Source organism: Strix aluco, chromosome 11, assembly GCF_031877795.1.
Source record: "Strix aluco isolate bStrAlu1 chromosome 11, bStrAlu1.hap1, whole genome shotgun sequence".
Lineage (NCBI taxonomy): Eukaryota > Metazoa > Chordata > Aves > Strigiformes > Strigidae > Strix > Strix aluco.
Window position 1 is genome coordinate 21,142,336 of NC_133941.1, and position 24,036 is coordinate 21,166,371.

At 38.0% G+C, this 24,036-nt stretch overlaps 1 protein-coding gene across 4 annotated transcripts in view; it reads left to right on the forward strand.

The window, feature by feature from the left end:
- Positions 1-23,497, forward strand: part of SLC6A11 (solute carrier family 6 member 11) — a 109,359-nt gene extending 85,862 nt beyond the window's left edge. For all 4 annotated transcript variants that reach the window (XM_074836610.1, XM_074836608.1, XM_074836611.1 and 1 more), the window contains exons 8-15: positions 608-711; positions 6,657-6,781; positions 8,855-8,967; positions 10,337-10,474; positions 15,555-15,657; positions 16,540-16,640; positions 17,975-18,145; positions 20,010-23,497. In XM_074836610.1, coding sequence (XP_074692711.1) covers positions 608-711; positions 6,657-6,781; positions 8,855-8,967; positions 10,337-10,474; positions 15,555-15,657; positions 16,540-16,640; positions 17,975-18,145; positions 20,010-20,162 — 1,008 coding nt within the window. In that variant the 3' untranslated portion in view covers positions 20,163-23,497. The remainder of the gene's footprint in view (positions 1-607; positions 712-6,656; positions 6,782-8,854; positions 8,968-10,336; positions 10,475-15,554; positions 15,658-16,539; positions 16,641-17,974; positions 18,146-20,009) is intronic.
- The last annotated feature ends 539 nt before the right edge of the window (positions 23,498-24,036 follow it).

Consider the following 24,036-nt stretch of genomic DNA (forward strand, 5'->3'; position numbering starts at 1 on the left):
AGTGTTACCATAATAATATTATAAAGCTACTTTTAAGCTCTACAGACTTTTATTCATTAATTATGCAGTGATCAGAACAACCATGTCCATGTGCCTAACTGGGGCCATTAAGTATTGCTAAAAAACCCCTTTTCCCTGGATAAATTGTCTCTTCTCTTTCCCCAGCTCAATTTGTATATTTTGTATGAATGGCGTATTTTGTCTTTACAATATTTTTTCCCACTAACTTTTAAAATTTAAATAAATAATTATCAAATGAGACTATGCAGATGATTCTATCTAGGTTGCAATTACTAACACCTTATAGTGTTAATAAAACCATAAAGGAATTCATAACGGGTCATGTTCTTCTCCAGAAATTCTGTCTTTCTTGCTACTTAGATTGGACTGAATCTGTAAAGACCAGCTGAGTTACTCCTTGTTTATACCACTGGGAAGGAGAGGGGAATTTAACTCACGGCATATTTTTTTTTAAGGTTGTGACTTATAAAAGGTTTGATAGACACTATTACGCTGTACAGTTGCTTCTGAAAATTTGCAGTTATTATATGTATAGAAGTGATTCCTTCTTGACCTTTTTTAACAACACCATTTTTCTTGTCTTCAGGTGTGGGTGGATGCTGGTACACAGATATTTTTCTCTTATGCGATCTGCTTGGGGTGCTTGACAGCCTTGGGAAGTTACAACAATTACAATAATAACTGCTACAGGTAATATCTTCCACACTTCATTTTTACATTTAGTTTCAGTGATGGAAGTGTCCGTATACGTAGCTTCACTCAGAAGTACTTCCCTTTTCCTTTAGCTATTTACATGAATAATCATAAGCATATGCATGTGTTTTTGTAGAACAGAGATCTGTAGTATTTCTTATAATTGTTTCAGAGGAACTCTTTTCCAAAATTTGGTGTTTTCATCCCTTTTGATCATATGTGACCCTTGCACAGCCACAAGCCACTCAGTACACACAGGTATACAAAACTGCATGTGTAATATACAGAATTCCATACATGTATAATTGCGTCTGTGTCCAATATTTGATTGTATAATGTATATCTGCTTTAAAAAAAAAATCCTACCAAAAAATTGTTATTAAAACTCACCTGAGTTTGGTCTATGCTCTGAATGTCACTTTTTCCAATAGTTTACTGGCTCTTAGCTAGAGCGCAGTAGAAATGGGGAGCATTTCATTGCTTATCTTTATAGAAACCAGTAAGAAAATTGCTAATGACTTCAGTAGGTTTTAATCTTTCCTGAATCAATGCCAAAAGGATATGACTCACACAAAATCCTCATTTCATTTTACTGGCATGGGCAGGAATATGAATACTTTTTTCTTCTGGCATCAGTAGTTACTGAATTAGTTTTCCTACTATTCAACAGCCTGTAATACAGACAGTAAATGACAGTTTGATTGTGCTGACTCCATTATGATCTCCAGACAGAGAATTAAAATTTCATTCTCATATAAAGGAAATAATACAGTCCAAAAGCAAAAGAACCTCAAACACACCACCCCCAAAACCCCAAAAGTGTAAGTATTTAAATTCTAAACTACAGTTTTACTAGGAGAGTTCAGGAGACATTTTTAGGAAACGCCTTCTTCTTTCAATGTCTTAGCAAGAAGTTGCTCTTTTGTCAGAGAAACACCAAATAGTAGGACCCTCCAGGCAGAGAGGGAATTGGGATACTGGAAACCACAGACACACACATGTATCTGCCAGCTGAATGTCTGCAAATTCTAGCGGCAGTTGAGGGTACTTTGCCATCTAAACATGCAAAGTAACTTAGCAGCATCGTAAGTTACTCTTTGCTTGGCTATGACAGCCAAAATTCTGACTGTTTTGCTGCATAAAGTAGTGTAAGTCCGCTACAATCTTCAGTGCTGGTTGACATTATTTTCAGAATAATATTAAAGATGCCCCAACAGAGGGTAAAGAATGCCCCTACAGAACAGTGGGTAATGAAATTTTTCCCTAATTAGCAGAAGTGGTACTTTAACAAAGGCACTATTTCTTTTTTCTTTTTTTTTTTTTTTTTTTTTAATTTCTTTCCAGTTGCATCCCAGCTAGAAACTATTTGGTCACTGCCTCAAGGACAGCAGTAATATTGTCACTATGGTTTTGTAACTCATTACAGAAAGCAGGAGTTTTGATGTGTGGTCAGAGAGCTTATGTAATTTTCCTTCCTTTCCTCTGGCCCTAGCAGCATAGCTTGTAAAAAACATCAGCCGCTCTCTTTTAAAGTTCCTAGGCAAGATGCTGCAACAGAATCCTTTTTACTGAATACAAGCTTCACAATTCCTCTAACAAAATGTTTTCACAAATTTCCTGAATAGTCCTGAAGTATAACTCTTAAGAAATCTGAGGAAAGAAGTAGGGCAGAAGTTAAGTGCAGAAAGCATCTGGGTTAAACAGGGCTGTTCACAGAGCAGGACATACAAAGCAGCTATGCAGTGGAAAGCAGAATTAAACTTGTGTTCTAACTAGTACTTAAAAACATTAAAATCAAGCTATAGATTTGCCTCTTGCAATACCCACAGTGTATCAACTGGTGGTAACACCTACCTCCACTCTTTTTACACTCTGTTTTGCTGGAATATTTTTTCTAAGGGAAAGTTGAAGTGGAAAATGATATGAGGTATTTTAGTGGGAAAAGGGAAAATCTGAACTGCACCTGGGTTTTTCTTATTATCAACCTGATCTAATTCATTAGCATTGTCAATGAATTGCAAACAAGTCATGTTTTTGAATAGGAAATGAATTTGTCCTTGCTTATCTTTCATTGTAATACATTAATACAGATCCTCCCTGGATTTACAACAGTTTATATCAAAAGTGACTCTAATGAAAAGATGAAAGTAATGGCAGTACCATCAGGAGGCAATGTTTTCCCCATATAAATAAAAGAAAGGTGTACTGATGTCTCCTGTAATTTTCAGCAAGCTAAGAATTCCTAATCCATTCAGACCTTCTTAAGGGATGGATTAACTTCAGACAACCCCAGTAGACAGAATAGGAAAATGTTCTTGTTCCTGCTTCACGCGCTCTGTACTTGCAGCACTGACCCAGCTCCCCACTGGACACTGTGCAGTTCCGCACTGGGGGAAATGCCATCTGGCTTCACAGCACCACTCCTTTGTACGGGAGGCTGCAGCTCAGCAGTACCGTCTTTTCTGTATGAGCTCCGTGTACATACAGATCAGGGGTTAGCTGCCGTGTTGCTGCTGTGGTGCAGAAGATAAATGAGTGATTTCACACACTGTCAACAAATGGACAGAACTTTTAAGAAATGAAGATGTGTCCTTTATCGAGTTTCTAGTCTAAGAGGAAAAGAAGAATGGGAATTGGTCTTGAGGGGATTCATAAAGGCAAGGAAGTAACTGGAGGGATGCAAAACGCTCTGTGGGCTTTTCTCTCTAATCAGAGAAGCTCCTTAAGGAAGGCAGAATCAACTTGCAGCAGTATCCTGCCTGTCAGGCAGGGAGATGATAAGGGATGCATGTCTTGAATTATTCAGGTGATTGGCAAGACATTAATTTGGAAGAATGTGAAGTTTTCATAAAAGTTTGAAGTTTTGCTTTCATTTGAAGTCAGTTTGGGCTTCAGTCAGGCTGCTGCCTTCCTACCAAGGATGCTTATAAAAAATAGATGGTAAATGAGATAAATTTCATGTTCTCCTTCCAATAGTTCTCGAGCATTTGTGTTTTAAAATTCATTGGTTTCACAATCAATGGATCCAGATTCCCCTCTCAGTTTTTCTTCCTATAGCAGAAAAAAAAAAGACTGAACTAAGGGTTACACACTTCTATCTAAAGGAAAAAACCAGGAGTTGAGGGGTTAGTAGAATTCCTGCAAAGATAAAGGAAGGATGGAAATTAAAATCAGAGGTTGTATTTTTATTAGGATGGGAAACTGCTAGGTCCCCAGAGAACAGAGTGTTCAGTCTATGACTGTCTAACTGGGAAGAAGATGATGGAGCTGTGTCTGTGTGATATCAAAAGAATAGGTACCTCACTAACTGGAGATGATGAAAATCCCCTTAGGTTCACTTTTGCCCGTTTCCTTGGAGAAATGCATATCTACCCTGTAACTATTTTGTACCATGGCACTGTGGTTCGTGGGTCTTCCCTGTGAGTGGAGAAACGTTAGTACTCGTCTTGCTCTGTCACAGATGATCTAGTTATATAGGATCGTCCAGCTTAAGCTACTTGGGCCTTGCCCTAGGACTTTCCTTCAAGAGAAAGCAGCAGAAGCTGCCAGGGGCACTGAAGGTGCACAGGGAGCAATGTATCTCCACCTCAACCCTTTTTCACATGGTTAGGAACCAGCAGCTCTCAAATGTCCTGTGCCACATCATTCACCAGAGAAAAGTATCTGGTTGTTTGGACTGCATTTGAAGCCTGGGAATTATCTAAAATAAATCTTATCTGCAGAAAACAGGCTGTTCCAAATGGAGGCATCATATGACTGGTGAGCAGCCAGATCCATCCCACTGAAGTAGTATCTCTTTTTTTTTTTTTCTGAAAGGATTATAAAATACATCTTTCTGACATCTCTTATCGACATTTTCATCACACTTAGTTTTAATTTCTCAGCACTAAACTCACCAGTTTCTGAAGTGAGATAGGCTGGGGTGGGAATCTTTCCAGAGCTACTTCAGTGCTGAAATACACTGAGAAAAATGGTTAGGAAGATGACCTTTTTCTTTGTTTTATGTCTTTGCAAAGTACAAAGAACTCTGTGCCTCTGGTGGCTTTCTTTTAGATTGCTGTTTTGCTTTAAAACATCCAAAGTGTGTAACTAGCCTGGCTGTGCATAACTACAGGAAACAATTTCATAGGAAAGCAAATAAGCAGTTTAGAATTCTGACCATTTTCAGAATTTTCAGAAAGTATTTTAAAGGAGCTGTTTACCCCTGCTAATGAACAAATAGAGAGAGTCCGTGCATGAAAAAAGTGTGAACATCTCTGTTCATAGAGCATTGACTGCTCCATGTCCGAGTCTTGATCTATAAATGGGAGTGTTCATTCTTTTTCATTTCTGGACAAATTCTGTCAATTTATAGATGATATGCCATCTAGAAATTTTTTACTATGCAACGCTTATGAAAACATAAAAACTTTCTCAAAATAAAGGTTAAAATTAACTGTAGGTAAGGTGATGAACGAAAGCCAAAGCCTTCTGTGGCCCAATGGCCGTAGTTCAGCTGATCACTCACTTTGCAGTACTGAAATGCATGGTCGCCTCTTGCCCTTTAGAATGTCTGTGCTTGAGATCCTAATGTGAATCAAAGTAACAGAAAGAGCTTTGAACAGATGTGGGATGCAGGTCAGGGCTCATTGGTGAAGGAGTAAGATGCTGGAACTGGTCACCTCACTTTCAACTTAATAAACTGATGAGGTAAAGTTACAGAATAAAAATACCAAATGAAGCAAGCAACAGGGTGGAGATTACCAAAGAAGTTTTGCTGGAATATATGCCAGGACTTCAAAAATATGAATTGCCTCTGATTCTCAAAAAGTCACTACAAATCTGTGACAAAGATGGGAATCTTTATTGAAGATGTGGGTTCAGAATCTGTTAGAATTTACAGGGTCATCTCTTCTCATCGATAGCTTGCACAAAAATTTGCTTCAGAGCTGTAGTAGGATGGGAATAAACAAACCAGACTAAGGGATAGGCTTGACAGAGCTACAGGCTTGCCTTGTGTTTCAGTGTTTTAGGATCCTAATTTACTTTCAGGCCATCTAGGTTAGATTATTACTTTCTCAAGTATATAGCTGTCTCTCATAGCAAACAGTCTTAAAAGACTGACTGTCATGATAAATTATTCCTAACTCATCATCTCTCAAGCCTGAAAGCAGCATGAACAATGATATTTCACCGAGCTCTGGGGAAAGATCACACCTTTCTGCAAGAGTATTTTCCCTTTTTTTTTAAAGCGATTTACTATTGTGACATTTCCAATCTGGGAAACGAAATATTTCTTCACCTTGGCCTCGTAGTTGTCGTTGTTTGATGGGTAGGATACATCGGTCTGAAAGATTAGTGTCCCTGCACTGTCTTTGCCTACTTTTTAGGCACTTTTTTAGGCATGTACACACTTCTTAGATTGTGTATGGTGCTTTTCATTACCACAGATTCTTAAAAAAAGTTTATAAACTAAACTGGAGTTGTATTTCATATGGATATATATTGCCAATACACTGTAACAGGAATACAATTAACTAATACCTGACCATAGGATTTTTTTCCAGGAAAAAAATTACTATGATTTTTATATAGTTTATAAATGAGTTCATATCCTCTGGAATGCAGTATTACAACTACTGTAGAAAAATTGTTCTTTACACCATTCTTACAGCATTTTTACATGTTTTTTAAAGATTCTATTGAAAAACAGTAAGTGAGAAGCAACAGGTTTGCAATTCAACCAGTTAAAACACAAGCAAGGGTATTATGATGGTATATTCTTGCAAATGCTTATGCCTGACTGATTTCTCTCAGACATAATATCAGTTGGGATCTCATTCTTACTGAGTAACTTAATGTCCATTCCTGCACCTCGGAGTTCTGTTAGTCCTATGGCTCTGTGTATGAAAGAAACCCAAGCTCTGGAGATCAACTGCAGTGTTTTTTATTTGTATTTTCAGAGACTGCATCATGCTCTGCTGCTTGAACAGTGGCACAAGCTTTGTTGCTGGTTTTGCTATCTTTTCAGTTCTTGGATTTATGGCTTATGAACAAGGCGTGCCCATTGCAGAAGTTGCAGAATCAGGTAAGTTCCAAAAGCAGTTTTCTAAGTTAACAAAAAATGCCCAGAGGTTGCTTCCTGTGCCATGTCTTATGAATAAATTGACTGTTTTGCAGATAGTTTTACAAAACTCGTCTTAAAAACCTGCTACCTGACTCATGAGAATAGCTACTGTAAGAAGAGTTCTTAACTATTTTTATGGTCATACACGTATGTGTGGCAAATATTGACGTTACTGTGCATAGCACCAAATTCATAGTCATGGAACTATTGTAACACAAACTTACTCCAGCTGAACATCCAGAAGATTGTTTAGCTCAGTTATGCCTCTTGAGTGTTATATCCCCATGAATGGGGCGTTCATTTTTCTTTAAATGAGACCGACCAAAATGCACACAAACATTTGTTCCTTCTGAAGAAAAAAATATAAAAATAAAAAGAAAATGCAAAAGATATATCTATTAAAGTAATGAGAAACCAGCTGTTTAGGAGAAATCTTTGGAAGTCCTCTGAAGTCTTGCTTACTGTATACTTTCCAAATACAGATTTCTAACAGTCGAACAGCTAATTCCATCTCCTAATGTCAGTAAGGTATTCTCCCAGGGACAAACACTGAGACACTCTGGTTGATTAAGTATAAAAGTTCTTGTTTTGAGTCCAGAAAGGCACAAAGGCCCAGCTCTGTGAGAAATTAACTATCTAATATTCATTACCATCACTTGAAGTAATGAAAGTGAATTGCTCTTTAACCCCTTTGTGGATGTAGCATCTTTAAGCATCACTTAAAACTCCACAGAATAAAAAGGAGTGCTGCCCAGAAAGAAAACCAGTATAATGTTGAGAAGGAGAAATGACTCTCATGAAGTTAGTCAAGGTTAGCAGGAAAACTGCAAAGCAAGTAGAGCTTCCCTGATACTGTCATGGAAAATATTTCTCTTTTCCTAAAGCCATCAAGACAACTGGCTTATACTATTATAGAAAAAGGTTAAAGGACTACAGCAACTCTGTAAACTATAGGAGCTTGTAAATATTGCATTAAATGACAAAGAAGTAGTGTGTTGACAGGTCCTCACTGAAGTTATTGCAGCAGGAGCACAGAGGTACTCCTTTAACAGCCTTGTGATACTGCCTTTGTATCCCTGCTTTACAAGCTGGTTAACTTCAATAAAAGCTATTATAGCATAAGCTGAAAAATGGGCACAGGTAAATAAGAACAGTAAAATATGAGCTGAGATGGTATTTTAGCAGATCTGAGAAGTTCCCAATTGCTGTTGCAAAAATGTTCTATTTTAAGGGTTTCTGTAAATATGCAGCTAATGAATTAATGTTACGTACCAACGGCAGCACTCAAAAATGCAGAGCAGATTCTGAACAAACAGTAGACATTTGGCTTGCACCATGTATGGCTTCCAAGGTGCAGTTCTTACCATTGACTGCATTCTTGCACAAGATGTCAGATACAGTGCTGTTTTAAGAAAAAAAAAAAACCACTATTCCAGAATATGTTTTAAGTTATATCGGGCAATCACAGGACCACATGCTATTATTTATTCAGGCATGTGAGTCTTGCTGTACATCCACACAAAGAAGAAGGAGAATGTAAAGCACAGTGATGTCTTAACAGAAGTCTTGACCTTCAAACATTTGGACAGGATGTAGGCAGAGTTGATGTGTCAAGCAAGTCTTCATTACTGGTTAACTTCATCACCAAATATTTAGACTATTAGAGATGTAGAGTTTGTCAAGGTTTTCAATCTTTTTATCTGCCATAAAAGAACAATCAAGCTGTGGTGGGTTGACTCTCCAGCAGCCAAGCATCCACACTGCTGTTCTCTCACTCACCCACCCCAGTGGGATGGGGAAGGGAACAGGAAGAGAAAAAGTGAGAAAACTGGTGGGTCCAGATAAAGACAGTTTAATACATGATACTGTGCAAGCACTGTTCAGCAATAGCGACAACGTTGGTGTTAGCAATGCTGTTCTATCCACAAATCCAAAACACAGCACTGTACAGGCTGTAATGAAAAACGTTAACTCCATCTCAGCCAGACCCAGTGCACAAGTATAAACTATTTCCTTTCTTTTCTTCCTTTTCAGGACCAGGACTTGCGTTCATTGCTTACCCTAAAGCTGTTACCATGATGCCTCTTTCTCCTCTGTGGGCAACTCTGTTCTTCATGATGCTCATATTCCTTGGATTAGATAGTCAGGTATGAAACAAAGTCTATTTAAACAATTTGTCAGATTCCCTAACATGTATAGATCAGCATCCTTGATGTAAACAGCATATAACCTGAGGAAAGAACGAACCTTAACTTAATTCCTTGCTTAAAACCATTGATTCAAGTTCCTTATTTTAAATCTTGGTTATGTGATGCTGGAGATTTCTTTATGATTTACTGTGAACACTGATTCAGCCTGACTGCAGCTTTCATTATTAATATGGAAATCAGTCTGAACTTAAATATGGGTGATTAAAATTCACAATTCAGTAAAATACCAGTGTGTCTTCTTTTCCCGTTTTTAAAGCACTTCGCAATGAATTTTGAAACTGAATATCAGATAGTGATAATGTAAGTTCCTATGGTGTATTTATACTTAAGGATACCACAGTAAGAAATATGTAGTCATATTCTTCAGCAAAGTGACAGCGTAGAAGTTGTCCTTCCTATGTGACCTTAAAAATTGTGAAAGCTGTTCAATGGAAAATATAAAGTAGCTGGCATTTTTAGCATGCAGCTCAGCTCTCAGCGTGATTTGGTCCAGAAAGTTTATGATTGTATGCTGTAGATAAAGCTCTTTCAGTGTTTATTATGCATGACATTTCCAATCATTAAACTTAACGTTTTAATAACTGCTCTTTTTCCTGATCTAACAATTTTTGTAAAAGTCTTTTTTAAAATGAGCAATTCCTGAATTCTACTCTTGACGGTTCCAATGAAGCAGGCTTTGTATTGTCTACTTTTGGACATTAATTTTGGTGCCTATTTTAGAAACCTTGCTCCAGAGCCCTGAGTCAGAAGCTCAGGCCTCTTGCTTTCTGCTGATTTTTAAAGTTAGTAAGAAGGTTCCTTCCCTCCTTCATTAGATGTACTTGGCTTGGGCACTTAATAGCTTTGTGGAACTTCTCTCTCCTGTAAAATGGAAAGACCTTCTCCAAAAAACCTGAAGTTCATTTAGCAGTGCTTAAAGGTGCATAGCACTGCATATCATTCCTTTGAGTGACAGAAGTGCAGAATGCTTAGAATGAAATTCTGATGCAATCCTGTGAATGGTTTGTACAATATTTAAGTCCCATTGAAGTCCCATTTGAAGGATTTAATCTTTATGCAATCCATCTGCTACAGGGCAAATGCATTCTGAGATAATATTAGTGGATTCAAGTGTTTGAATTTGGTGGTGGGCTTCTTAATTTTGAAATTATGTTCCTCCCAGTTTGAGCTTCTGCTTATAGAGTGTCCTCAGGGATCATTCAGTCTCTATGATGAGAACACAGAAGGATATTTGAAGTGTTTGGTAGCAAATCCCAACAGCAGATGAGACACATATTTCATTGTACTTTCCTATCATTTGTTCTAGTTCGTGTGTGTTGAAAGCCTTGTGACAGCTGTTGTAGATATGTACCCAAAGATTTTCCGAAGGGGCTACAGAAGAGAACTGTTGATTCTCGGCCTTTCCATTGTGTCATACTTCATTGGCCTAATAATGTTAACTGAGGTAAGATGTGCTTTGTTGTACTACAGCAGAAAAAAGGAAAGGGGTTTCTGTTTATAATCATAACAAATAAAATGCAAGGACATCTGCCATAGACAAACTTCACTGTCAGGAATATGACTACAAAATACTTAAGAGACTGTTCTCAACTACTGTGTAACATCTGAAATGTGAAATGTATCCTCAGTTTTTCAGTTGAGCTTAGGAAATATTTTAATCAAAGTTACGTAGCCAAGGAAATTCCATCTGCTTTGCGCCAGCCAACCAGGTATACTGATCATGTTTTCTGCTTATTTACTCTGGGCAAACCAGTCTGAAAACAACTAGATCAATATGATGAATAGACCAATAAAGAAGATGAAGTAAAGTGAAAATAGAACACTAAAACATCTTTGATTTTTATATCACCAGGCCAGGTCAATCAATACAGACAATCTCTGAGAAAAAATTGCTTCAGTAAGAGTGGAAAAAAAAAAAAATGTTTTTTCAAACAAACCAGGGTGTTTGCTTTGGGATGTTCTTAACCTAAAATTCTGATGGTGTCAGTCCATCCCATCAGTTCATGGTACAACATATCTGCCACTACTGTGTTTGGTACCCAGGTGTGGGAGGGACTCTGGGAACCTTTGGTACTTGTTAGTGCTTGCTTTAGAGAACGAGTTGTATCAACAGTCTTCCTCTCCTTCACCTTTCCCTCTCAAGACAGGAAGAACACGGGCAGAATCCCCACTCTCTTCTGCCCACATTCTTCTGCTTGCTGTGCCATTAAAGCCTGCCTGTGCCAAGGAGCGAGGCAATGAAAAAAGTTTCATGTCTGAGGAGCTGTAGAATTAAATGTCTGAGGAATGTTTGTCCGAGGAAGGCTGGCTGTATTAACTGTGAAGGGCCACGATGTGTCTCTGTTGTGCAGCAATCTCAGGCAGGGTTTCCCAGTGAAGCAGTCTCCCAGGGCTTCGTGAACCCATCTGGGGTCACTTAAATTCCCTCTACAGAGATACACAGTACTTATACTATGTGCTTTTCAAATTGCTTTGTTACTAAAAATGAGCAGATTTCACCGGAAAAAGGTGTTAGCCAATTGTAAGCATGTTAGTCCGTCGTCCTCAGTATTCAAGCTTTACAACGAATAGAATAAATTGACTAATCAGAATATTTTAGCTTTAGATACACTTTCAAGGAAAGAATGACTGAAGATGGGGAGGAAAGTGAAGACTAGGACAAAATCAAACATACTATTTTTTACAGTGAGAGATTGTGCGAGACTAATCAGTTATCTTTCTCTGATAAGAGATATGACACTGTATGAAGCAAATGTAGTCAAGCAGAAGTTTTATATACTTCAGTGGAGGAATTGAAAATTCACCACAAGAAAAATTATTAATTTTATTCAGAAGAAAAGGACTTGTACAAGTGACTGGACAAAAAGGAGATGATGGCTGTTGGTGTTAAAAGAGATTCTTAGTGAAGCTACACAGACAGCTCTTGGTAGAAATTTTATCTAGTATCTGTAGTTGACTCACTGTGGAAACAAGACACATATTGGCTACATAAGACTAGCTCTTTGGAGATGTATTCCTTCTTCATTTTAAATTTTGAACCTATTGGCAGATTTCAGTCAATTAAACAGAAGTTTCAAAGATACATCCTCTTCCATGAAAGTTCAACATTCCTGAAAGTTGACAGCCAGGTAGAGAAGTCCTAGCAGTATCCTTATTGTTCAAAAGAACAAGGCATGAGTTCAGTCTTTATTGAAAAACAGAGAATTCACAAATAGCTGTAGCCTAATGAGTGTATGAAGTATAAGGGCTTACAGTCATCTAGAAGATTTAAGTCCAAATCAGGCTTCATTAACTCCAGTGTTCCTGGGTCACAGAAGAAGGCGTAATAATAGGGAAGAACTGGGTGACTGGACTCTTAAAGATGGGGTAGACCATAGTAGCACAAGGTATATGGTTGTCCATATAGTAGTAAGCAGTTCTGCTAGGCATTGAAAACAATTCGGAAAGAGAAGTATCTGGATGTGAAACTAAACTCTACAAATATGCTGTAGACATAAAACTATCTTTCTTAGATGTTTCAGAAAGGTATTTCCAATTAAGAGATGGGAATGGTCCCATGACTGGAAAAGGTAATAGTCCCACTGAAGTATTCTGTATGACTGGATACTTGTATTCAGACTGGAACAGCATGCAAAGCAAGAGCAGTGAGGATGATCCTAGGAGTACAAAGACGATTTTACCAGAAACTAGTAAAATGATGATAATATTAGCAAGGGTGTATGATTGCTTTCTGTAAGTACATGATAGACGTAACAGTGAGTATAAACATGTACTATTTCTGCAAAAAGAATGGCTCCCTTTCCCTCATCCCCAATCCAGGCTGTATAAGCTGGCCATGAATAATTAGGCTGAAAATTAAGAAAGGATTTCTATCCACCAGAATAGTGGTGTTCTAGAGGTTTGTCCAAGAAAATAGTTCTGGCTTTAAACTGGAATTTAGATTGTCAGTTAGTTTATGAAGGGTATTATGTGACACAGTTCCCTGTGAGTGGTTGATTAAGAATTCCTGCCAGCTGTGTGTCCCTGTGTGTTGAACATTGGAGCAGAGCAACATTATAGGGACCAGTTTGCCTTTAATCATTCTTACTTTTGGTACTATAAATTGTCTTTGCTATGTAAAATGGGGAAATTTTGGAATAATTCCTCCCACAGTGCAAGTGTTAAGCAGAGCACTGAGAGATACATTATCAAGATGTACAGGCTAAAAGAAATGTAAGCATGAAGAGTGAAGGGAAAGCAAGTTCTCCAAAATGACAGGAATATTTGCGCAGGAGTTTTGTGGAATTGGTTTCCTTACATTGTATTGTCTTAGTTGGTTGATCTCTGAAGTTTCCAATTGGCTCAGATATTTGCTGAACCTCACCATGAGCTCTTTGCAGTAAAGATGTCCACTTGTGAACTTGAGATTTTGAGAAGCAGTCAGCTAGCAGAGCTGACTAAAAGCAGTGTAGCAAATAATCAAAGCAGCATCTGCATTAGGAGAAAAAAAAAATCTCAATTAAAAAAATTTTACTTCAACATTTGCATTCTGGTCTGGGAGGGCTGACATTCCACAGTGCTTTTACTATAACTTTTTGCTCAACAAAAACCTTAAAGGACAGAGAAACACCTTTTTCCCAGTATCGCTAGAGAGACATAAGTTATTACTGAGGGATGTGACTTATTTACATCATCAACTAGGCAATCTGAGTAGCTGTGATCCAATGCAGAAATGACACACTGGTGGAGAATGCTCCATTCCATGGTACTTCAGTAAGGCATCAAGGCATTATGCATGAGGGAGACTTCCAAGGGTACACATATATCCCAACTCTGTCCTTGGCCTCTCTTGCATTTCTAAATACATGTTCCTGGATTTTATTCAGGCTTTGGATTATTCATAAAAGGTATTTTACCTTATAGGAAAACTTTCTCATTCAGATATACGAATGATTCTGTGATTCTATATATGGTCATTTCCTAACTATACAGCACTAGTTTTGCCAAACGCCTGCTTGGACATCAATGCAGTATTGTACACAATAACTTTAGAACATTCTTATGTTCTGAAATATTTAGACAGGATTTCAAGTTTACAGAGTCCATCTTAACTTACCTTCAGTCAGTTAATACAGAGAAAAAAGGGGGAAATCCTAGGTATTGTTTTTGATTTAGTTTTCTTTATATTTTTAGGGTTCTCTTCCATTTGCAGAAAATGGTCTGAGATGTAATGGATCATATGTACTACTCAAATAGCATTACATTTCAACTGAAGAGATGATCTCAAGCCCCTATTCCCTTCACATAGCTTTCTGCAAAGAGGGAAGTCTTAGGATTCCTTTCTGTGGAAATGATCTTTTCTGAATCTCCTCCTCATTATTATTTCAATATTGAACGCATATGTGATAAAAGATTAAGTATCTTGCTTAGAAAGTAGTGTAATACTATTCATATAATTTTAATAGTCAGGTTATCCATAATGTTATTAATTGGACTTCATAGGTTTTCTTCTCATCTTGCCTCGAGGCAAAGGCTCTAGAAAGCCAGCCAGTTCTCTGAACGGCTCTGACTGTTGCAAGCAAGAGAAAAAATACAGGAAAAGAAGAAAAGAATTATGTCTTTGATAGCGGTGACAACAGATATAGTTGAGTCATAGTCAAACAGTAAGTAAGTGAGGATGTCTTAAGCACATTTACCTTTTTCATACGAGTTGGTATTTTGGCACCACTGAATGCAGAAAATTACAGCTCATGGATAGCGCAGTGTGCCTCGCGTATGGATGCCAGGCTAACTGAGGACACTGCTTGGTTTTGGTTGCTCTCCTTTCTGGAAGTGCAGAGATGGCTATTTTAAAGCCATTTGGAGAACAATTTTTAACTTGTTGAGAAAACATTTTTAAAAAGCTTGCTTGGAGTCAGGGTGATTCTTATTTCATTTTTTTTTTTGCTGAGATAATAATGACTTGTTTCAGTAATGTGGCTTAAAGGCTGTGAGCTACAGTTAAACCTTACACGTCAGTTTACTCATTTTACAGTCCCTATGCCATTGGAGAGTGATTCCAGTAGCTACAGATTTTGGTTTCTTTCCCCACATTTTAAATAATTCTTTTACATATTAGTAGCACAGACACAAAACCAAGACACTGCATCTTCATGTGCAGTGATCTAAGATCATAAGCACCCGTAGATGTCTACAGCTTGATGTGATAACAAATGAAGTTGAAAAAAAGCATGGAGGTGGGAGTGTTTTGGAAACAAGTCAAATGCAGTTCTCTCCACTCCAGGATTTAGTACCTTAAAGCAAATGCACAGTATTCAACTGGCATAGGGAATAATCTTAAGTGCTATGGAAAAAAAAAACTCTTTCACCAAAAGAAATCACTAGGAAATGAAGATTCTTTGTTCAAGAAGGAACCAACTTTAGTAGGAAGATTGCCAGGGAACCAACAGATTGACTGTGTAATTAAAGCCATATTTGCTATGAAATATTCCTAGTGGTGCCAACACAATATTTTTTTTTTTCCTTTTTCTGTTTTTGTCTTTTAGGGTGGGATGTACGTCTTTCAGTTATTTGACTCTTATGCAGCTAGTGGCATGTGCCTTCTTTTTGTTGCCATATTTGAATGTGTCTGCATAGGCTGGGTTTACGGTGAGTTGCTGAAAATTGCTGTGGTATTCAGTTTTTATGAAAGTTTTCTATTTGCATAAAAGCAATGTGAAAGACTTGTATCCTAATGGACTGGGGCCCTCCACATTCCATGCCCTACCAAAAGTCAGGAATGCCTTTTTTTCCACTCTAAATAACAAAGATAGTGGAATAGATATTTTTTTTTCCCCCTTGGTCTTTGTCAGGACTGACCTCCACCTTCCTTCACCAAGGAAGTCCCTAGCTGCCTTAGGAAGTAGGGGTGGCAATCAGTCTTTCTTCTCTCGCAAAGCATCTGTGTAGGGCATGTTCCCATCCACTTCTGACACTCACAGATAAATCCAGGAACGTTGGAATTCATGCATCGTAAACACATAAGGGACATAGTACTGTCCCTCACTCTGCCATTTCTGTCTGTCAGCAAAGTCAAGAGAAAACCACCACAGTGCCGGGCATGTTCATGGTGACATCCTCAGGTGTTTTTTGCACGCAAAGGACTGACAATTTTACTTTGTAAAACAACATGTAGACTTCAGTTCACACATGTCCCCAAGCTATCTAGGGATTCATACACGAGCTTGTAGCATAGATATACTCTTTAACTGGGCTTGCTCAAACTGTTACTGACCAGAAGCCATTTCTATTTGACAGCTTGCCCACTCCTACTCTCTGTTCATATTGGACAGATACAGATGTAGGCAGCAATCTCTGCCACGAGGACGGAGCAGATGACAGAGAGATGTGCATGTCAGGGAAAGAGATAGCAGCTTCAGTCTCTGCAGCTCTGTCAGAACCTATTTTTTTCTATTTACTGTTTTAAATACTGAGCTATACAACCTCTTACATGTACATTCTAATCTGCTTTTAATTTGTTTTTTGGGGCAGGCAGCAATCGCTTTTATGATAACATTGAAGATATGATTGGGTACAAACCACTGTCATTGATTAAATGGTGCTGGATGGTCTTAACTCCAGGTATTTGCGCAGTAAGTACAGAATATTGAGATAACTTGGTTTAGACATAAAGAGAGTTTTCTGTGCATATTTTTTAGAATTTTGCTGATGCTAGTAATTCACAACAGTTGAGAAAAATGCTTACTGATTTGTAGCATATGATTTAATTAAAAAACACTCTGTAGGATCTGTAAAAATTGTTAAATATTCTGTGAATTGTGAGAAATCTTAGTATACACAATAATAGGAAAGAAATAAACTCAGGGCCCTATATGAACATTTGCCAATACAACAGAGGCCTTTTTTTCACTGCACTGCTAGTATACCTTGTGTCTACCCAGCATAACTCCAGTTCCACTAGACTTGTTCTGGTTCCCTTGCTGCTCCAGGTTCCTATTTCCTTCCCTCTCTTTGGGCGAATAGACATTTTTTCTTCTATCAAAAGTAGTAGAAGAGGCCAAAAGCACATCTCATATGCATGAAGAGGGGGAAGGAATTTGCCATACCAGAAGCTAGCAGTACTGGTGCCAGCTCTGGCAGTCTGCTGCAGCTAGATAACAGGGACAAAATTACAGAAGGAGCATGACCAGATTAGATACTATATATAAATTTGATCCACAATGCTTGAGGATTAGATACTAAAACCTTCCAATTGTCCAGTACGTAAATGATAGCAACTGCAAAACCACAGATGCTGGGGCACCTGGAGATCAAGGTCCCCTTGAGCTCTGCCAGTTCATCTGCAAACTTGGGAAAATTTCTGACTCATTTACACCAAGTCTGAAATGAACTTAATATCCCTTGCTCTTGTACACTCTTTTCACCACTTTGAAGAAAAGTACATAGTAACTTTTCTATACTTCATAAATTTAAATGGTCTAAACTGCTTGATTAGACAACTGTTGAATTCAGACAGGTATATTTGAGCTTTGGTGAGGATGAGAGAGTTGGCCTGCAGAACTGCAGATACAGACAGTGGATTAAGGCAACTTTGAAAATTTTGGCTTTCCTTTTTCATCATGACAGGTTGGAGAGAACAGAGCTTGTGTTACTGAATCACAGCTGGTTTGTGGTAGCAAAACTTAATCTTTCCTGCCCAGGTACTCTTTGCAGGTTTTATTGTCATATAGAGGTAAATAGGATTTAAACTTGAAAGGTCTGTGGAAGCTACTGAGACATGTTATTTAAGCTGTACATAAAAGAATATATTGCTGTTGTTTTTTTTTTTTTTTTTCTCTGACTGAAAATCTTACCTCTACTTTCCATCTTTAGGGAGACTGGCCTTGCCTAAACAGTCGATCATTTTCTTGTTACACAGGGCAGTGTTTTTTCAAATACTGCTAATGTGTTTCTCTTCTTATTTCAGGGAATCTTCATCTTTTTCCTGGTGAAATACAAGCCTTTGAAATACAACAATATATATATATACCCTGACTGGGGCTATGGCATAGGATGGATGATGGCGCTCTCTTCCATGATCTGTATCCCTTTGTGGATCTGCATTAAGCTGTGGAAGACAGAAGGCACTTTCATAGAGGTAAGATATATTTTCAGATTAATGATACTGAAAGAAGAAGTGGGAAGGGAAAGTGAATCCTCACCTGCGTAAGACTAAGCACAGTTGAATTGAAAAAGCAGTGCCACATACCTGTGCCAGTGGCAGCTTGGGTTAGGGCTCTCAGTCATTGGTGGAAAGAGGCATCTGAATTTTCTCTATTTTCTTCTGAATTTCCTCCTTTTTTTGCCTTTGATGATTTCAGCCTGTGGTAAACTAACTAATACTATAGCTTTAAGGTGCTCTGTTCCAGCTCATTTTGTAGCTTAAAATGTCTGTAACATCAGCTAAACCCATCAAGAAGGTTTGTACCAGCCATTCACTCAGGTCAGCTGCCTTCTTTCCGTGTTTTTGGTAACTAATGTCTGTGCTGCCAGGATTTTCCTCCAGGAGCTGGGTAGCAAACACTTATATGTCTTCTGGACAGTTTTCCTGATTACAGTTCTCTAAGTGAGAAATAGAGACAAAAAGAAATATTCAGTGCAATTTACTAGCGTTTGTATCAGGTTATCTCAGATCTAGGCTGAGGTTAAGATTATTAAATATAAGACCTTTTCTCCAAGACAGTGAAGATGGTTGTAATGGAAGAAACAAGAATATAAATCTTACTTGGCCATTTGTGCTTTCTCATATTGGCAGAAAAGCCTGGTTCTGTCATCTGGAGTTCCTTAGATACTAGTCAGTAAAAGTAGGTGTCTCAGTACTGCCTCCTCCTATCTCAGTACATATATGGAAGGTACTTTCACGCTTTCTCAGTCTTTCTGATATTTGCTAGGATAATGCCAACATGAAGAACAAAACAGTAGGAATTCCTGTGTCTAGGATGCCTGGGGCTCATTAACTTTTCTAGCATGTTTGAAAGATCTGTCTCACAGTGTATATCCACACTTTCAAAATTATCCTCCACTCAGAACAAAAGTGTATGACATCTGAATATATCTGAGTATATCTCAATGTGATAGCTACTGCTTTCTTGAATGGAGAAGCTAACAGGCAATTTATTGTTCTGGCTGACAGCAGTCCATACTGAAATGACTCCATTAAGCTGATTAAATACACCCTGGAGACTACGTAGGAAATCTTTACTGTGGGTATATAAACAAAAAAATTAATTGTCCATAATATAGTTTTCTTAGCATGTCAAAAAAGGAAGTTTTGCACAGATCTTAACATGAAATATTTCCTTAATGCATCAACCTTACCTGGTCTCTGCAAGTAAATAGACTTTATTTATAGAATCTTGTTTTGCATTGCCTTGTAGTCTGAAGCACGGCAGACAGGTCATTATCTTTTCCATACATAAACAATGAGAGGGTTTTTTAATTACAATTGGGAGCTTCTCAGGAAGCCAACTTCTTGCAACAATTCTGCTCCCCAGGCTGTAAGCAGCAATGTTGCTACTGATGTTATTGCTATAAAAGAGAAGGTTCTTGTCTGAACACTGAGTTGAATTATTTTGTTCTTTATTGTAGCTTAATACACTTGAAAAGTCTCTTGTTTATTTATTTTTTTCTGTGTGTAACCTTTGACTATACCATGAGAAACAAAATGTACCCATATAACAGGCCTTACCCAAAGCATTGTGCTGAGTTTCTTCATGGAAGGGAATGTTGCTCTAAATCAGCATGAGAATTCACTTTGACTTTGTCTTCACCTGCATTCTCTAGCCTTGGGTCTGGTGTGATTTGTAAAGAACTGTGCAGCATGCAGCTTTATGGATGTACCTATAACAGGGAAATGAGAAGCAGGCATGCAAGAGAAAAGGGTTTTATAGTCAATCTGTTTAAGAAGTGTGTGTCTGAGACCAAGAAAAAGATAATGCTTTCCATTTTCTCAAATTTTCTAGAAATTCAGGAAGCTGATTACACCTAGCTCAGATCTGAAAATGAGAGGGAAACTTGGAGGAGGAGCCTACATTGCAGCAATAAATGACTGCGATGCCAAACTGAAAGGAGATGGCACCATTTCAACCATTACAGAAAAGGAGACGCATTTCTGAAAGAACTATCTTTTTTGTTTTATTTTTTTGTATAAATAAATAAATAAATAAATTCACTTAATTATAGAGGCTGGCTTGTTTTGCACAAAATTTTATTAACCAGTTAATTTTAAAGTGAAAATTGTATACTTGTTTAAAAGTGATTTTTTTAAATTACTATATAAGTAATGATTATGTAAAAGAAAAAGAAATAGTATTATATGGTATGTTAGTGATGACTTCTTGTAATATGGTGATTTCAGTAAATGTTTTTTTTAGAAGTTAGAGGGATCTGTATAATGTGCTGTAAAACTTTTCTACTTTGATTTCTGGCAGGTGTAATGTTGTATAGATATATGCATTCTAATCTGTAAGCATTTCAGACCATTTCAGCTTTTAATGTATGTATATAAAGGGGACCAGAATGTCCTTTTGTTTATATCGGAAGAAATTGTGAGGGGATGGGGGGAGGACTTGTAACTGCTGTTGCATATTACTGTCTAAATGTGGGCTGTATCCAAGGTCCACTCAAATCAGAGTGAGCCTTCCCAGCTGAGGCCAGTGGCTTTTGCACCAGGCTGTGTGTGATTCAGCCTTTCCATAGACTCGGGCAGCTGTAAGACTGACTTTTGCATCTAACAAAGCTCTTCTTTCAGGGCGAGTTTTGTGAAGCCAACAGGAAGCACCACCTCAGCTGCTCTTATTGCCTTCCCTCCACCCCCTGTCCCCTTCAACAGGTCTAAAAATGTGGTGGAATGGGCCCACTTCTGAGTCACTGTTTTTCTGGAGAATGGATAGAGAATATTTCTAAAGAGTTATGAATTTTGCTGCTCCTGTAAGTTAATGGTCTCTAAGATGATGTATACTGCTTCAGGAGACCTCTAACTTTTTCATTTTCTTTAGTGTCTGGGTGGCCAGTACTTCATTTTGGTTGACACTTCCCATCCCCTACATTGAAATGTGTTTGTCTATGCTGGTACAACAGGAGACCAAGCTTACTTTATATATGTGGCAATATTCTGAGGAAGAAAGAGCACATTTAGAGCTCTGCATACCTTGGCCTCTCTGTCTGTCTCTATCTGTTTGCCAGTCTGTCTGTCTGAACATCTATTCATTCCCCTCAAAGAAATGAAGGATCCTGCAATGACAATATGTAGCACTATATCGCTTTTCTCATCTTCATGGTACTTTCTAGATAGTCGCGGATTAGGCACTGATTCTCCTACCCTGAATGGTATCGAGGCTTGCACTGAAGTCAGAATAGGAGCTTATTTGGTGGAAGGGTAGAGTAACTGGTCCTTAACCTCTACAAGAGTTCCAGGAGGTAATTTATATATGGTGCAGATGAAGGAATTAAGACAGGGATGTTGTGACTTCTCTGTTTCACAGAGGGAGGAGTGTTGGGTTTGTGATATCAGGCCTTCTTAGTCTATCAATTGTATGAACTGACTCCCTCTGATTTAAAAGAGGTGTTGTATGTGAATCCAGCTGATGGATGGTTGTTACCATGAGGTATGCAAATGCTAGTCCCAGTATCAAAATCTCTAGACTATCTCTTGGGTTGGTTTTTTTTTTCTGCCAATATTCCAAACACTATTATTTGTTCTGAACTATTTTTTTTCTTGTACTGGTTTTTTATTTAACGGTTGTATAAGAAACCTATGGAGGAATACTGTACTATACTGCACACTGTTTGATGGGGAGAGACAAGCAAAAGCCTATGACAGCTCAGAAGAAATGTCATAAAATCTTCTGCCTTCTCTACAATTCAAAATCACCAAACCTCAGACACCAGCATCTGGAGTTATTAGAAACAGAAGTGGCTGCTGGCCGCCTACAGAGGAAAACATTTCACTAGAAGTCCCTAAGTATATCTTAATATTACATAGAACTGTACAGGTAGTCTGCATTTCTTTGAGATTTTACAGTTATGGCTTAAAAAGGCATTTTCACAGAATCGCTTTGTCTCAAGTCACATCATTAAATCCAATAGATTTATTTAATTTTACTTTATCTTAGTTGTATTTTTTGTGTGGTAAGGTAGAAGTCTTAGAGAGAACTTCTCTATCACAATTCTACTTCAGATATTTTACGTCCTGCTTGCCTTTGTATGTCTCCATCGTTAGGTGCTTAGGAAAGGACATTCTGAAGGAGCCTGCCTTTATGAAGGTACAGAACCATCACCTTGTGAATGGTGGCCTCCCTCAGAGGGGCTCTTCAGCTTGGCATCCATAACTAGAGGTTACCAATGAAAATCACAGTCCCACTGGAAAATGATACTTCTGGAAGAGAAATGTTCCCAGAGTTGAAACTACAGATTGAGTTATATACAACGAAGCAACTGAAAACTACATATTGACATTGAAAAAATGCCCGCTCCAAAACCTAGAAATTAACATTTTTGGAAGTCCTAATGAGTCACAAATATTTCTAATCCAGTGTCCCGTTCTGGTCTTTCTCTACACCCACCAGAGTTGCAGAACTAAGGCCCTAAAGCCACATATGGGCTTTGGGATGGGTTATGTTCTCTTCCAGAGTACACATCAACACATTTTCTTATCAGAGAGGGATGTGCAAATGTAGATGTACTGTTAGGTTATACTTGGCCTTGATTTCAATGAAGTTATCTTCAGCAATCAGGACTCCTCATGAATGTTTACAGTAAAGTGTGCCAAGAGGTGGAACCCACACCGCTCAACTGGCCATCCATTAGACACAAAATCAAAACCCCAGACAAGTCAAGATTGCCCTTTGAATCATAACACACACTGCTGTAGCAGAAAAACTTGTGTGTTTTAGCTTGTCAATGTACTTTGAGACGTTGCACTCATCCATATATCTCCACAGGAACTATGTACTTGTATGGAACATGCTTCCTATTCTGCTGCTATGAACCATTTCACCTGTAGCTTTATACACATACATATGGTTTGGCATGGTCTAAAGTATTATACAGTATTACTAATGTGCTGTGCTTGTAAATGTGTGCATTTAATATCTGACTTGTTTAACACTTTACTGATTTTTTAAAAAATATTTTTCTTTTGTGGGGAGGGATGTGGGAGGGTAAATTTCCTAATAGTATTTGTGTTTTGTTTGGGTTTTTTTTTTCAAACAATATGAAGGGGAAAATGCAAAAACCAACTATATCGTGATGATTTTTTTTTATGCAGTAGAAACAATATTGCCCTTTTCTGAAATATCTGCAGTATTATTAAAAATAATACAATAAAAATGAACAACCACTAAGGTTTATGGAACATTTTACACAAAGAAAGATTCTGTTTGGTTTTGAAGGGCACAAAATTTCGTCTACTTACTTGTTTTCAAAAATTAAAGGAAATGGGCAAAACCCATCCTGTGTATTTTAGTTTATATCGATGTATTTTATATGAGTCTCACCTAACAAATTAAATAATCACAACGATCCTGTTAGGGCAGACACGTCCATTGATTTTAAATGGGGAACTGAGAAACAAGAGAAGATTTAGCAACTTGTTTGAGCTCATCCAGTAAATCTATGGCTGAAACAGACTGAAGTTTCCTGATCTCACAACTTGATGTCACTGTTATTTAATACAAATCCATGTTGCTATGGAAAAGTGCAGACCTGCTGCCACTTTCCTCCCCCTGCCTTCATCTCTCCCCATCCCTGGCTGTGTTGTTCTGTGGCCTGCTTTGTGTTGCTGGCAGTGTGAGGAGAGCCATGTAGAGAGCTGCCTCAGGAACCAGTCTGACTGAAACTTCACCTAACAAGAGCCTACGGTTAGTTCTCAGCAATTCCAGCTTACTGCCTGGCCATACAAATGCTAGTGCTGAGGGAGACACCACAGGAAGGTGAATTACATCTTCCAGCTGCTATATACGTAGTGCTGGATTAAAATAACCTTCTAAC